General features: G+C 38.4%; 1 protein-coding gene across 3 annotated transcripts in view; it reads left to right on the plus strand.

Moving 5' to 3' along the window:
• Positions 1-13,132, plus strand: part of AdamTS-B (ADAM metallopeptidase with thrombospondin type 1 motif B) — a 21,882-nt gene continuing 8,750 nt past the window's right edge. Inside the window, exons 1-7 of one of the 3 annotated variants that reach the window (XM_018014754.2) lie at positions 1-223; positions 476-598; positions 720-925; positions 10,419-10,912; positions 10,987-11,149; positions 12,146-12,277; positions 12,359-13,104. In XM_018014754.2, the coding sequence (XP_017870243.1) occupies positions 10,641-10,912; positions 10,987-11,149; positions 12,146-12,277; positions 12,359-13,104 (1,313 nt within the window). In that variant the 5' untranslated portion in view covers positions 1-223; positions 476-598; positions 720-925; positions 10,419-10,640. The remainder of the gene's footprint in view (positions 224-475; positions 599-719; positions 926-10,418; positions 10,913-10,986; positions 11,150-12,145; positions 12,278-12,358; positions 13,105-13,132) is intronic. The other 2 variants (XM_089475518.1, XM_089475519.1) reach the window with 2 other exon arrangements.

The following is a 13,132-nucleotide window of genomic DNA, read 5'->3' on the forward strand; positions in this document are numbered from 1 at the left end:
GATCGTGCGCTAGCTGTGGTTCGGCTTATTGGGCTACGGCTGTGACTCTGTCTGGGCTCCCCAATCTTTCCTTTGAATAAAACGAGTGGCCGCTTGCAATTTTCACTTAGTTTGAGTCTGAACGGCGACTGCGCCGGCGTGTCCGTGTGTGTGCGCGTGTGTGTGTGTGTGAGAGTGTGTATTAGTGTATGCACAAGCACTCGCAATCGAATCGCTTCGCATCGTATTGAAATTGAAATTGAAATTGAAATTGACATCGATAAACAAACGAAAAAAAAAAAAAAAAAAAAAAAAAACCAAAACAAAAACAAATCGCGCGCCAAACGCCTTTTGTTTTGTCGTTTTCTTCTTTGAATTTGTTGTTCATTTCTTTTGATTGTTTTGCGTTTTAATGGGTTTTTTCGTAAATTAATTTGAGCTCGTGCAATTTTGGTTTCACATTGTTTTTGTTTCACGCCTTTTTTTTTGTGAGCAGCGCGTGTGGCGCATGCGTAGCAACAATAATAATAATAATAAAACGACAATCACAATAACAACAGAAGCAGCAACAACAATAGAATTAATAAAGTGACGAAAACTAATTCAATATTGAAAATCGGTTAGTCATCGCCGGCGCAAACATATTTATCACACTTCTTCTTCTTCTTCTTGTTTTTTTTTTCGAAATTTTTGTTTACTTTTTTTTATTTTTTATTTTTTGTTTGTGTGCTGCGAATCAGACGACCCAAATCGCCGTTGCTCCCCGCAGTATTTACCTGACATCATCATCAGCATCAGCATTATCATCATGATTACAATCAGCAAGAACGTCGGCATTTGCGGTTGACATCTTTGCGGGCTTCATTCAGAGGAAAAAATTAAAGTAATAAAATAAATAAATAAACACAAATATATAATAGAGAAAAGAAACAACAATAATCTTAGGGTGAGTATCGTATACAGAATGTGCTCCAAATGCACTCATATAACCATTAGTTCCATTCATTACTTATATATACACATATGCAAAACAGATTTAAAGAAATCGCATTGCATAATAAATAAAACTGTTATAGCTGAGACTGCTCGACTGCGAGATCCCCTGAACCATTAGTTGTTGAATAACTTTTTTGGTAATCAAACTTTCAGAATGTGATAATTATATTTGCCCAGCCACAAGTCTCTAATAATTTAAATAAGTTTTTTTCCGCAAATATGATAGGAAAGGGGTGGAAATCATATGAAATAATTTATTTGGAGAGTCTACCAGTAAAAATTAACGAAATATAATTGAATAACTGTTTTTTGATAAGATTTATAATTCATAAAATTTTATATACAGGGAGTCTAGTTCTTAAAGGCTCTGAGATCGACGCGTTCACTCATACGAGCAGACGGACAGGTCCATGTTTAGTCAGCTCGTCGCACTGATCAAGAAAATATATATTTTACGCCATTTTTAACAAAACCAATATACCCTGCCTTCCATTTTCTTAGCTTAGCTTATCTCATCTAGTTTTCTATTTGCTATAGAAAAAAAATATGTTTGATAGATAATAATTTATATACATAGTACATAGTATATATATATGTTTACAAATATAAATATTTTTAAAACTTCGCTACCTAAATAATCTCGGAATTCTCGGAAACGATCGCTTAAAAGGTGTGCTATAAATTTAAAGATTGCTAAATAATGCTCGTAAGATTATTTACTTTGTATGTTTTTTACAAAAAATTTTTTATAAATTATTTATTATGATTTAAAAATTAAAAATTTCTAATTTACTATTTTATCTATCACATTGAGATAGATGTTAATTGTCGCTTAGCTAGAATTTTTCCATGACAATTGTTTTAAAGTTTTGTCAACTTCTATCTAAGTATTGTCTTTATTTGTCTTTAAATGTAGAATTTAATTTTCACGAAATTATAATCGCAAATAGGTAATTTATGTTAGAAGAGTTAACTTTGATTTGAATTCTGAAATGTTACCAACTGGAAGCCTCATCAATTTGCTGAGTTGTGTCAGCATTTTGTTTTGTTTTGTATATTTTTTTCCCTGTTCATTGTTTCTTTTATTGTTGCTTTGAAGTAAGGCAAAACGGTGGCCATATTTCAAGTTAATTTCCTGTGTGATCTCAGCCACATACATATATAACACTTATAAAGACTGAGCTACAGATAGAGATATAGCTGAAGATACAGATACAGATACAAATGTGGGGAGAGAGACATATATACTTAGAGATTTCAATACAGATACGGATTTACATATATATATATATAATGAGGTACACAAATAAAGATACATCTGAAGATGTAGATACAGTTAAACATGTATTTAGTGTTATAGATACAGATACACATACAGATTTACAGACACAGCTACATCTAAAGATGTAGATACAGATAAACATGTAGTTAGTATTATAGATTCAGATACATATACAGATACTAATATTGAGATAGATACACATACAGATACAGATACCAATAGAGAGATAGATACAGGTACACAGATACAGATATACAGATACAGATACAGATACAGATACAGATACAGATACAGATACAGATACAGATACAGATACATATACAGATACAGATACAGATACAGATACAGATACAGATACAGATACAGATACAGATACAGATACAGATACAGATATACAGATACAGATACTAATAGAGAGCTAGATACATGTACAGATACAGATATAAATACAGATACAAATACAGATACAGATACAATTACAGATACAGATACTAATTCACAGCTTGAGATAGAAAGATAGATACAGGTAAAGCTAGGCAAATGTATATACATACTGTCACAGATGTAGATACAGATACAGAAACATGTACATCTGATACAGAGACATATAGCTAGATATAGATAGAGGTAGAGATACAGATACAGATACAAAACGGTAGATTGGATCTTTAGTTGTAGCTGTTGCTGTAGCTACAACTCGAGATACAGATACTCAGCTTCTGTGTATTTGTTAGATACACGAAGCCAGGCATCGTCAGACCAAATAAATGCCACCAGCAGCACCCAAAAATGGTCAAAATAAGCGCTACGTATGTTTTTTGTGACCAGTAGCAGCAACAGCTACAACAACAACAACAGCAACAACATCAGCAACAACATCAGCAACATTGTTTCCATGCCACAGCAGAGGAAAACAAACAGAAATTAAATGATTTGTTTCAAAGTATTTTTGTGGGCTGCAGTGCGTTCAACTGCTCCAACTATTCTTCCTCAGCGCCCCCTCTGTCCGCACATGGCACACCCCTTGCTGTCCGCCCCTTCCTTCTCTTCTTCTGCTGACGATCCGTGGCCATCCCGAGCGACGCCTGTGCAAAATTTATGGCCTGCATTTGTTGTACAACAACAACAACAACAACAGCACTGAAGAGCGATACAAACTTAAAAAAAAAAAAAAAAAAAAAAAAAATATATATATATATATATATATATATATATATATATATATATATATATATATATATATATATATATATATATATATATATATATATATATATATATATATATATATATATATATATATATATATATATATATATATATATATATATATATATATATATAAAATAAGGAAAAAAACTGAAACGTCGCCATAAAAAATACATTTTCGGCCCACATGCGCTGGCACCGACGCGGAGACGCCCGCCACTAAAGAAATTAAAATATGCCCCGAGACGGCAGCAGCAACAACAACATTAGATCCACATGTGCTTGGAGTTACGTGCGATCTGGACAGAGCAGACGTCAGCCTGCCCCTCCACTGTCCCTCCCGGCCCATCTTCTCTCTTGACTCTCTGCTCGCTGCTCACATCGTTTCGCGTTTTACTACGCTCCAAAGTTTCATTTCATTCATAAAAATAAAAGCTGTGTCTCTCGCATTGGGTGTGCGTGTGTGTGTCTGAGTGTTGGTGTGCGTGTGTGTCTGTGTGTGTGTGTGTGTGTGTGTCTCAATGGAGCTACGACGCATGAATGAAAAAAAGAATATGTGAATGAAGCCACACAGTAATATGGAAGAGTCGGTCTTTCTCTACGTCTCTTAGTTTCCTCTCTCTCTCTCTCTCTCTCCCTCTCTTTGTCGCCCTCCTCTCTCTCTTTCTTTATGTATGTGCTGCCTGGTAGGCGTACAAATTGGCTTTGGTCTCGTCGCTGCTTTGCCATCCAAGTGAAATCTTTCTATAAGCCCGCCAGGCCTCGCACAGCTCTACTCCCCCCATCCCTTCTCTCTCTTCATCTCATCCTCAGTCTGCGTCTGCATCTGCGTCTCATAATTTGCCATTTTCTAAACGATTTAGCCATATGGCTCGTGGGCAGATGTTATCCAATGGAGCGCGTAGAACACACACACAGCCACGCACACACACACTTCGCTACTTATTTTTCGGGAAGTTTCTTTACGATCTTCGCAAATGATCTTTGAGAATATTTCTAAATATGTATAGATCTAGATTTTGTAAGTTCTCCGAAAGATTGGGTAAACTTAAACTTATTTAGTCATCCATGAAAGTCTTTAAGAATAGTTGAATTTCTTGAAAGCGATTAAGTGCAGATGTGATTATTGTTAAATACTTTTTGAAATCCTTGAGGATCTACGGTAAGCCTCAAAATATAATTGGTAGTTTAATGGGACTTTTACAACAGCTTTTTGGGAAACTTTGGTAAACTAGGGAAATTTTTAAAGTGCTGTAGGAAATTGTAGTAAAAATCTAAGTGACCTCTCGGATTTCCACAGACTTCCATAGATCTCTACAACTTCTACAAACTTTGTAATATCTTGGAATTCTATGGACATAAATATCTATGACTTTGGCAAAGTGTTGCAAACATTATAGAAAATGCTTTAATTTGCAATGCCGGTTCTGAAAATCTGTGAATAGTTTTTAAGTCATTTAAACTGTTAGACGAGTGAAAGCCATTATAGATTTCTCGAAATCTGTGGAAATTGTTGAGTGTAGAAAATATTGATTGAAATTTTGTTCAAATCTTTCAGAACCTTTGCAAAATTTTGAAAAAATAAATTAAACGAATAATATTATTATTACCAGGAGAAAAAAATATGAATGCGGGGTAAAGAGAGAGAGAGAGAGAGCGAAAGAGATAGAGAGAGATACAGAGAAAGGGGTGAGAGATGTAGAGATTGAGAGAAAAAGAAGGAAATATGCAGATAAGGACGCAGAAAGATAATATAGTCCTTTGGATATTCGAATGTTATAAACCTCTCCCAGATATTTTGAGAATAAGTTTTTAGATCTACTTGATTTTGAAAAAAAGAATATCAATATTCTTAAAAGGGTCTACTTGGGGTTTTATTATTCTATTTGCTTTCCTGGAATCTTTGTTCTATTCGTATTTCATTTTTCGTTCGTTGAATTCTTTTTGGTCGCATTATTTGCATACAAAGCCGAGATGAGCTAACCGTAGAGCTAGCAGCACACCGGCTCGCAGCTCGAAGCTTGTTGTGTTTGCCCCACAAATGATAATCATTATTGGTGATCATTATCGAGATGATGATGTGATCGAGCGGCCGAGCCAAATGTAAAGCGACAAAACGACAAAACGTGGCCAATAAATTAAGCAAAGCGTCAACAAAGCTGTTGACAAATGTCAATTTTGGAACGCCAACGCCGGCCATTGACAAAAAGTAAATAAATTTATATACTTATAATAATAATAAATTTAATAAGCATATAAGAAGTCTCTGCATATGTGTGTGTGTGTTCGCTACTCAATGGAGCTAAATCACATTTGGACTAGAGTGAAATTGGCAATGGAGGAAAACGGCCTAATAAGAGAAACTATGTGAGATCATGCGAAGCGTGGGTCACTAAATGCTCTTCCAAATGATTCACCAGCATAATACGAATTTCGCTTAATACCAAACTCATGCTTAGTCAACGATCGATCACATGATAGGTATGATCTAAATATATGTATTCATCTGTAGCTGTTTTCCCCACCTACCGTCTCTTCATTGCGATTTTATAATCCAAGGAAATTTATTTATAAAAACCCTATAGAGACAAATGTATCGGCTGAAAGAGAAGAAAACCGATACTTATCGAGATTAAAAAGAAAATCGCCTTTCTAAGAGAGAAAGAGAGAGAGAGAGAAAAAAAAGGGTGAGAGAGAGGAAGTATCTTTAGTAACTAAAATTCTTTGTCTAATATCGCATTTCTATAGGCTTTTTATTTTTATAAGTGGTATGATGTTGATGTACTCTATTCTTTTAGTATATTTTAGTATATTGTTAGTATATTCCAGGTTTTCCAGCTATTTGTATGTATTTTAAAAAAACAGAATTAGCCTATCTATCACGTTGCATTTTTATTTTGAATTTTTAACACATTCTAAGTTTCGAGTCTCTAGCCCTCTAAATAGTCAATTTTCTGAGCATAGTGTTTTCCGATTTGCCACGCCCCAAGTAGACGTATTGGAAAAATCTTAAGACTTTATAAGACGCGGGCATACTCAAGAATGTATACCGAATTTCAAGTCTCTAGCTTAAATAGCGACGGATAGGCGGACTGACGGACGTTGCAAAAAACCAATATACTCATTTCAGTTTCCTAAATAGGTATAATTAATAATAATTGAAAAGGACTCTTCTCTTGAAATAGGGGGATCAGGCGAATTGATTTCTAAGTATAAGATTATACTTAAATAGGCAATAGTCAATAGGTCTATTTGCCTAGTCTGAGAGAGAAATAAAAACTATGGGGAGCCAACAAGACTATCAACATGGATTTAGCATTTCCATGCAGATTTCACGATTTAAATACTAATTTCCATCTGAGAGGAGCAGAGATTGGCTGAGTGGAGCTGAGCTTCAGGCTGCAAAATACCAATTGCGAGGCACTCGCATGCAGTTCATCAATCAGCGCAGCCAGACAACGGCATTGATCAATCATGAGCGAGTGCAGAGAGTGGCTGAGTGAGACAGAGGCGGGGGCAGAGCCAGGGGCAAGAGCAGGAGCATAGGAGCAGGGTAATAGCTGCAGCCATAATAGCCATAGCCATAGCCATAGCCAAGCCATTGGCTCAGCTCAGCGCAGCAGTTTGTCGTTCTCCAAATAAAAAATTCAATCAATTGGCTGACATTTAATGGAGGGAACCGTCAAATGTGATTGATTGATAATTAAATGTGGCGCCCGCCAGCCGACGCACTGCAGCATAATGGGCAATCGGATGGCGACAGCCGGCATAGAGGAGAGAGCGAGTATGACGAAGAGAAAGAAAGGGAGAGGGAGAGAGAGAGAGAGAGAGATAGTCTGCAGTGTATTTAGCATATTGTCATATGGCGGCGCTTGCTAATTTTTTGAGGATCTTTCAAGTTTTGCCGCAGCTGTGTTTGGGAAATATTTGCCAACTGCGAGAACGGGAAATCAAAGAACTGGGCAACAGCCAACTGGCAACTGGACACTGGACAGAGACACAGAAACTGGAATTTTATTGTCACGTTGGATTTTTTCATTCAATTTGAATTTAATTTATAACGGCGCCTGCTACAGGCGCCTCACAAAAAATCTTTCGATACTCTAAGCAGAGAGCGCGAGTCCATGGACAATGTCATGGATAATGTGGGAAATGGAGATAGATATAAATAATACTAGTATAGCTATAATATAATATGACGGTGATAATAAGATTGTTGAGATACGAGTACAGTCAGGTCAGATTGGGATGGACTGCATTCGCCATTGCCGCTCGCCTACTGAAGAAACCCTTCACTCTCTCAATAAGTTTCCAGACCCCAGGCAATTCTCAGACTTCTTCTACAAGAATTTTTGTCTCTATTCGGCTCGCTAGTTCTATTAATCTAGCTCCATAGATTTTTTCATTGTAAAAATAATAATGATAATTGAGAAAAGAGAAACAGAATACTGCTAATAGTGATAGTAATGATGATTCAAAAATTAACCAAAACCAAAACCTTAAGAGCAAAGTTAAAAAAAAAGAAATTATTAATAGTATTAAAAACGAGAATAATTGCAAAAAATATTTATATTTATGTTCATGAAATGAATAGTAGAATCGAGTATAGGGCATACGTAGTTCGCCTGCGAGCTTCGAGCTACTGTAGAGTTTCGTTAGTTCGACACGTTTTGCGCATGACAAAAAAGAAATAAATAAAAAATAAAAGAAAACCAAATATATTTTGGAAATAAAAACAAAAAAAAAAATGCCATTTCGTTTGTTTGTTGCCAGCTAATGAGCTTTATTTAATTTTATTAATGGAATTGCCAACATTTATCATAAATTACAAATCGTGATCGTGAAACAGGCCAGACGGACTCCCCACTTCGCCCCTCCCACCTCCCCAACCCCCTTCGCCACTGCCTCCAGCTCTTTGCCAACGATCTCAGATCTGCGATCTTCTCTGACTTCGTGTCATTTGTTTATCGATTGAATAATTAAGTTGTCGTGTTTTGCTATGAAACACACACACACACACAGACAGACAGTTAGGCACAGAGAGAGAGAGAGAGATAGAGAGAGGGAGGAAGAGAGCGAGATAGAGAGAGATGTATTCACACATACAAAGGCAGACAAAAACCATAGTATTATACATATATGTTCTTACACACGCACACACACACACACATACACACACCGCTCTTGTTGTTGTGTTTGAATATTTACCTTTGAAGCGCCGCATTTAAATTATTTGATTTATTTTATTGCCAGTTTCTTGGCTAGAAATTCGGTAAGTCCATTGTCCGACTGGCACTGTGGGGCAGCCAGAAAGAGGAGAAAAAATCGCGCACACATACACACACACACACATACAGCACAGCATTCGCTAAAAAGCTAAAAGCAAATCAGCTTTTATTTATTAGCTGGAAATAGCATTTTCTCTCTCTCTCTCTCTCTCTGTCTCTCTCTCTCTCTTTCTTCACTTTTGTTGCTCTTTTTGTTGTTGCATATTTTCGTAGAAATTTATGCCATAATTGTTGTCTGGCCCGATCGGGCTTGCATCATTCATGGCACTAGGCAGCGCAAGTGTCCTGTATCCGATGTCAGTCGCTGAACGTAGCCGCCAATCAAAAATGCCTGGCGCCAAGGCCCCGGCCATAAAAATTGTTGCCGCAGCAGCAACAATTGCTACTGCCTCCAGTTGCAACAGCAGCAACAGCAGCAGCAGCAGCACCAGCAGCAGTAGCTTTTGATGAAATGCGCACAATTGAAATTCAATCTGAATGCATTGCCTGCAACGGTGGCCCAAACTGTGGTTGTCAATTGTTGTTGTTGTTGCTTGTTGGTTGTTGTTGTTATTGTTGTCGGTTGTTGTTGTTGTTGTCAACCGAACGAAGTGCTCAAAATCGCAATGACACTTGCTGCCAGCGGCGTCGACGTGATCATTGGATTAATTGCCCTATGAAAGAGACTATTGAAATGCTCGACTACTAGATACCTCTTTATTATTGTCGCAAAATATATATAACTATTTCAGTGCTACCAAAGCAACCTTATTAGTAAGATAATGATTAGATATTGATTATTTTATGGTTTATTTTTGTACTGTGAAAAAATATATTTTAGGTGCTTTCAATCAACGATGCTTTTGATTAAATTTTTAAGTCTTAGCATAAAGTCAGAACAAAGCCAGAGCTCAATGAATATTGAAAAAGGCATTGAAAGCTTCTCTTCATAAAGTTTCTACTGAAATAAATAATAATCTAACGTGGTATAAGCTTTCAATTTTAATCAAAAGCTCTTTAATACATTACAATAAGCTTTAAAGACAGAACTTTTTTACAAAATTTTTATGTTAAATCTACCAATATTATATTAAATTAATTAACATCATGTTCAATTAAGTTAAATTCACATTAAAGTTGCAATAAATATAAATATCTTATAAAACAGCATTAGCTGCATAGACTAACTAATATAGAAAGCTCTCAGATCCCGAGCCATCAACTGCAAGCCTTAACTCCAACTATCTGGAAACTATTTTCACTCAATCTAAGAGTTTTTCGGTATTCAACAATAAATCTATTAAGCAGCTGCTGTCATTTGACACGGGATACTTTAGATATGCGTTCTAAAATGCTAAAGCTTCAGAGAACCGGACTCAAATATTTGTTGAGCAGTGTAACGTTTGTGGTTCTCCCGTTTTGTATAACACACAAACAGACAGATTTGTCTGGAAAATAGCTATATAAAGTGATCAATGTAAATATACTAATGTAAATCAAAGCGACTAATTATCAAAGAAATTCAAAATAAAACTTAACAAACGAGAATAGAACTTGCTCCAATAGGGAGATCATATCATTCATAAATATTTTAGCAGAGCTTAATTAGCCCCATTCTACACATGTGAACATAGTATATATCTGTATCTATATCAATATGTAAATATAAATTGTATTTCCCATAGCTGATGCCCTAATTGGACCAGGGCGCTTTCGGATTTGGGCGCCTGCCATGTGCCCTCTAATTGCCAAGCTGTTGAAACGCATGGACAACGGCTAAGCGCCTGAAGGTCAGAGCCAGAAAATAACACAACAGTAGAGAGTATAAGAGACAGTGAGAAAAAGAGAGAGAGAGAGAGAGAGTGTGTGAGAGAGTGTGAGAGATCAGTAAAGAGAGAACACAAAATATGAGACGATATTATCTGAGCACGCTGATCTGCCTGTGGTTCAGCTACGGCGGCAGCGAGCCGCTCTTTGGCGTGCACACGGACGAGCTGGAGGATGGGGAGGGGCAGCTGGTGGTGCCGCGGCGCGTGCATGCCGATGGCGCCTTCATGACGCATACGCTCCACTACGCCCACGACCGGGACCACAGACGGCAGCGACGCAGCGTCGAGACAGAGCCGGAGCTGCATATCGAGCTGCCGCTGCGTGACGAGACGCTGCACCTGGAGCTGACGTAAGTGGGCTGCCAGAGATAGATGGCTCCAGCCGTGCTCCACGCCATTAATTGTTCGCATTTGTCTACCGCAGAGCTCACAGCTACTTCCTGGCGCCGCATCTGATTGTGGAGCGACATCGTCGGGATCTGCGCTCACGTGCGCCGCCGCCAGCGCAGCAGCTCAACTGCCATTTCCATGGCAAGGTGCGCGGCGAGCCCTCGGCCAATGTGGCCATATCCACGTGTTCCGGTCTGGTGAGTAACTGCCAGCGCTAACTGAGCGTAGATATTATGGAGTGCACATAGAAGAACTTCCAAGAACTGGACGAAAGACAAACTAAACTAACTAAAAATCTTAAGGCGTGATCTGAGATTTAATGATATTATATGAGACTAAAGAGTAATATTCTTCATTGATATTACTTATTACAGCATGAGAATCGCAAAGAAGGGTGCTGGAAGTGAACTTGCTATAGTAAAGATAGCATGTGTACATACGTACATTATGCATATATGCATACATATGTATGTGCATGCATGTATACATCACATTTACATAAATGCATTATTCATATGCATACGCACATAACTGTACACGCATACATGCAAATGTGTATATGTACAGATAATCTCTACATTGATCCATAGATACATTTCAATACCTCTATTTACATCTACGTTCATTTATTCATTAATTTGTTTATAAACATATATGCATACGTACATACATCTACTTCGTGCATAGCTGTATGCATACTAATGTACGCTTCTACATACATTCACATATCTACACACACAAATGAGCATGTCTACATTCATAAATATATAATTTATACATACGTATTTACATATGCCTTCATTTATTCATTCATAAACACACTCTCACATATATGGGCACCTAGAAACGTATCCTTCACATATATACTCACATATGTATGCATATAAGTCCTCACATACTGTTCAGTACAGTTCACCCCTATTTGATATACAAATCATATGTAAATAGAAGAAAAGACTCAATGCGGAAACTGACCTTATGTAGTTCTACCTCCAAATGCAATACATATTTAAAAATAAAGATATAGATAGGATAAATGGCTTAGTACAATAAGTCCAATCTATATCTACAATACGTCATTTCAAGTTTGTTGCCTAAGTCATTTGTTTCGAGCAAGTTTGTTGCTTAAGTCATTTATCTAAGCACTGATTTTTGCTCATTTTGTTCTTTTCTGTATTTCGTTACTTCTCCAGGTGGGTCACATTAAGACGGCCAGCAATGAGTATTACATAGAGCCCTCCAAGCAGCATGCGGCACATCCGCTCAATGGTCATCCGCATGTGGTGTTCCAGCGGTCCTCGGTGAAGCCCAAGCACAAGCCGAAGGTAGGCCGAGCAAATGATGATGATCCATCACACGCACGCACACATACATGTATAACAATGTTTGTCTTTATATTGGGACAGACCGATCAGCAGTGGCGTCGCCATAAGCGCAGACGCAAGGAGCAGCGGCACAGGGGCCAAGCGCGCAATCAGAGCCACAGCCACAGCCACAGCCACAGCCAGAGTCTGAACCACAGTCCGGTTAGCAATTGTGGCACACGCGAGCCGAGGCGCCGCATGGAGACGCGCCTCGAGTGGCAGGCGCGTGGCAAGTTCAAGATACAAGGCGGTCGCAAGGTGCGACGCCATCATCATCGTCATCAGCACTATCATCATCATCATCATCATCAGCAGCAGCAGCATCAGCCGCAGCAGGAGGAGGTCCGTTATCATCCGCATCATGGGTACAAGCATCCGCACACGAAATTCAAATATGAGACCCAGCTGGAGGAGCAGACGCACGTGGAGCGCAGTCGTCGCTCGATCAGCAGCCCGCGGCACGTGGAGACGCTGATCGTGGCGGATGCGACAATGTCGGCATTCCACAAGGATGTCATCGGCTATCTGCTGACCATCATGAACATGGTCTCCGCCCTCTACAAGGATCCCAGCATCGGCAATGCGATCGAGATCGTTGTGGTGCGCATCATTGAGCTGCAGGAGAACGATACGGAGCCGGAGCTGAATCTCACCCAGAACGCGCAAAGGAATCTCGATCGCTTCTGCAGCTGGCAGCACAAGCTGAACACGCTCAACGAGAACGATCCCCATCACCACGATGTGGCCATACTGATCACGCGCAAGAATATCTGTGGCAACAATTGCATGTGAGTAACGTGGCTCGAGGCGAGCCTC

The sequence above is a fragment of the Drosophila arizonae genome, chromosome X, assembly GCF_054131065.1.
Source record: "Drosophila arizonae isolate 15081-1271.41 chromosome X, UAZ_ARI_1.0, whole genome shotgun sequence".
NCBI classification, from domain to species: domain Eukaryota; kingdom Metazoa; phylum Arthropoda; class Insecta; order Diptera; family Drosophilidae; genus Drosophila; species Drosophila arizonae.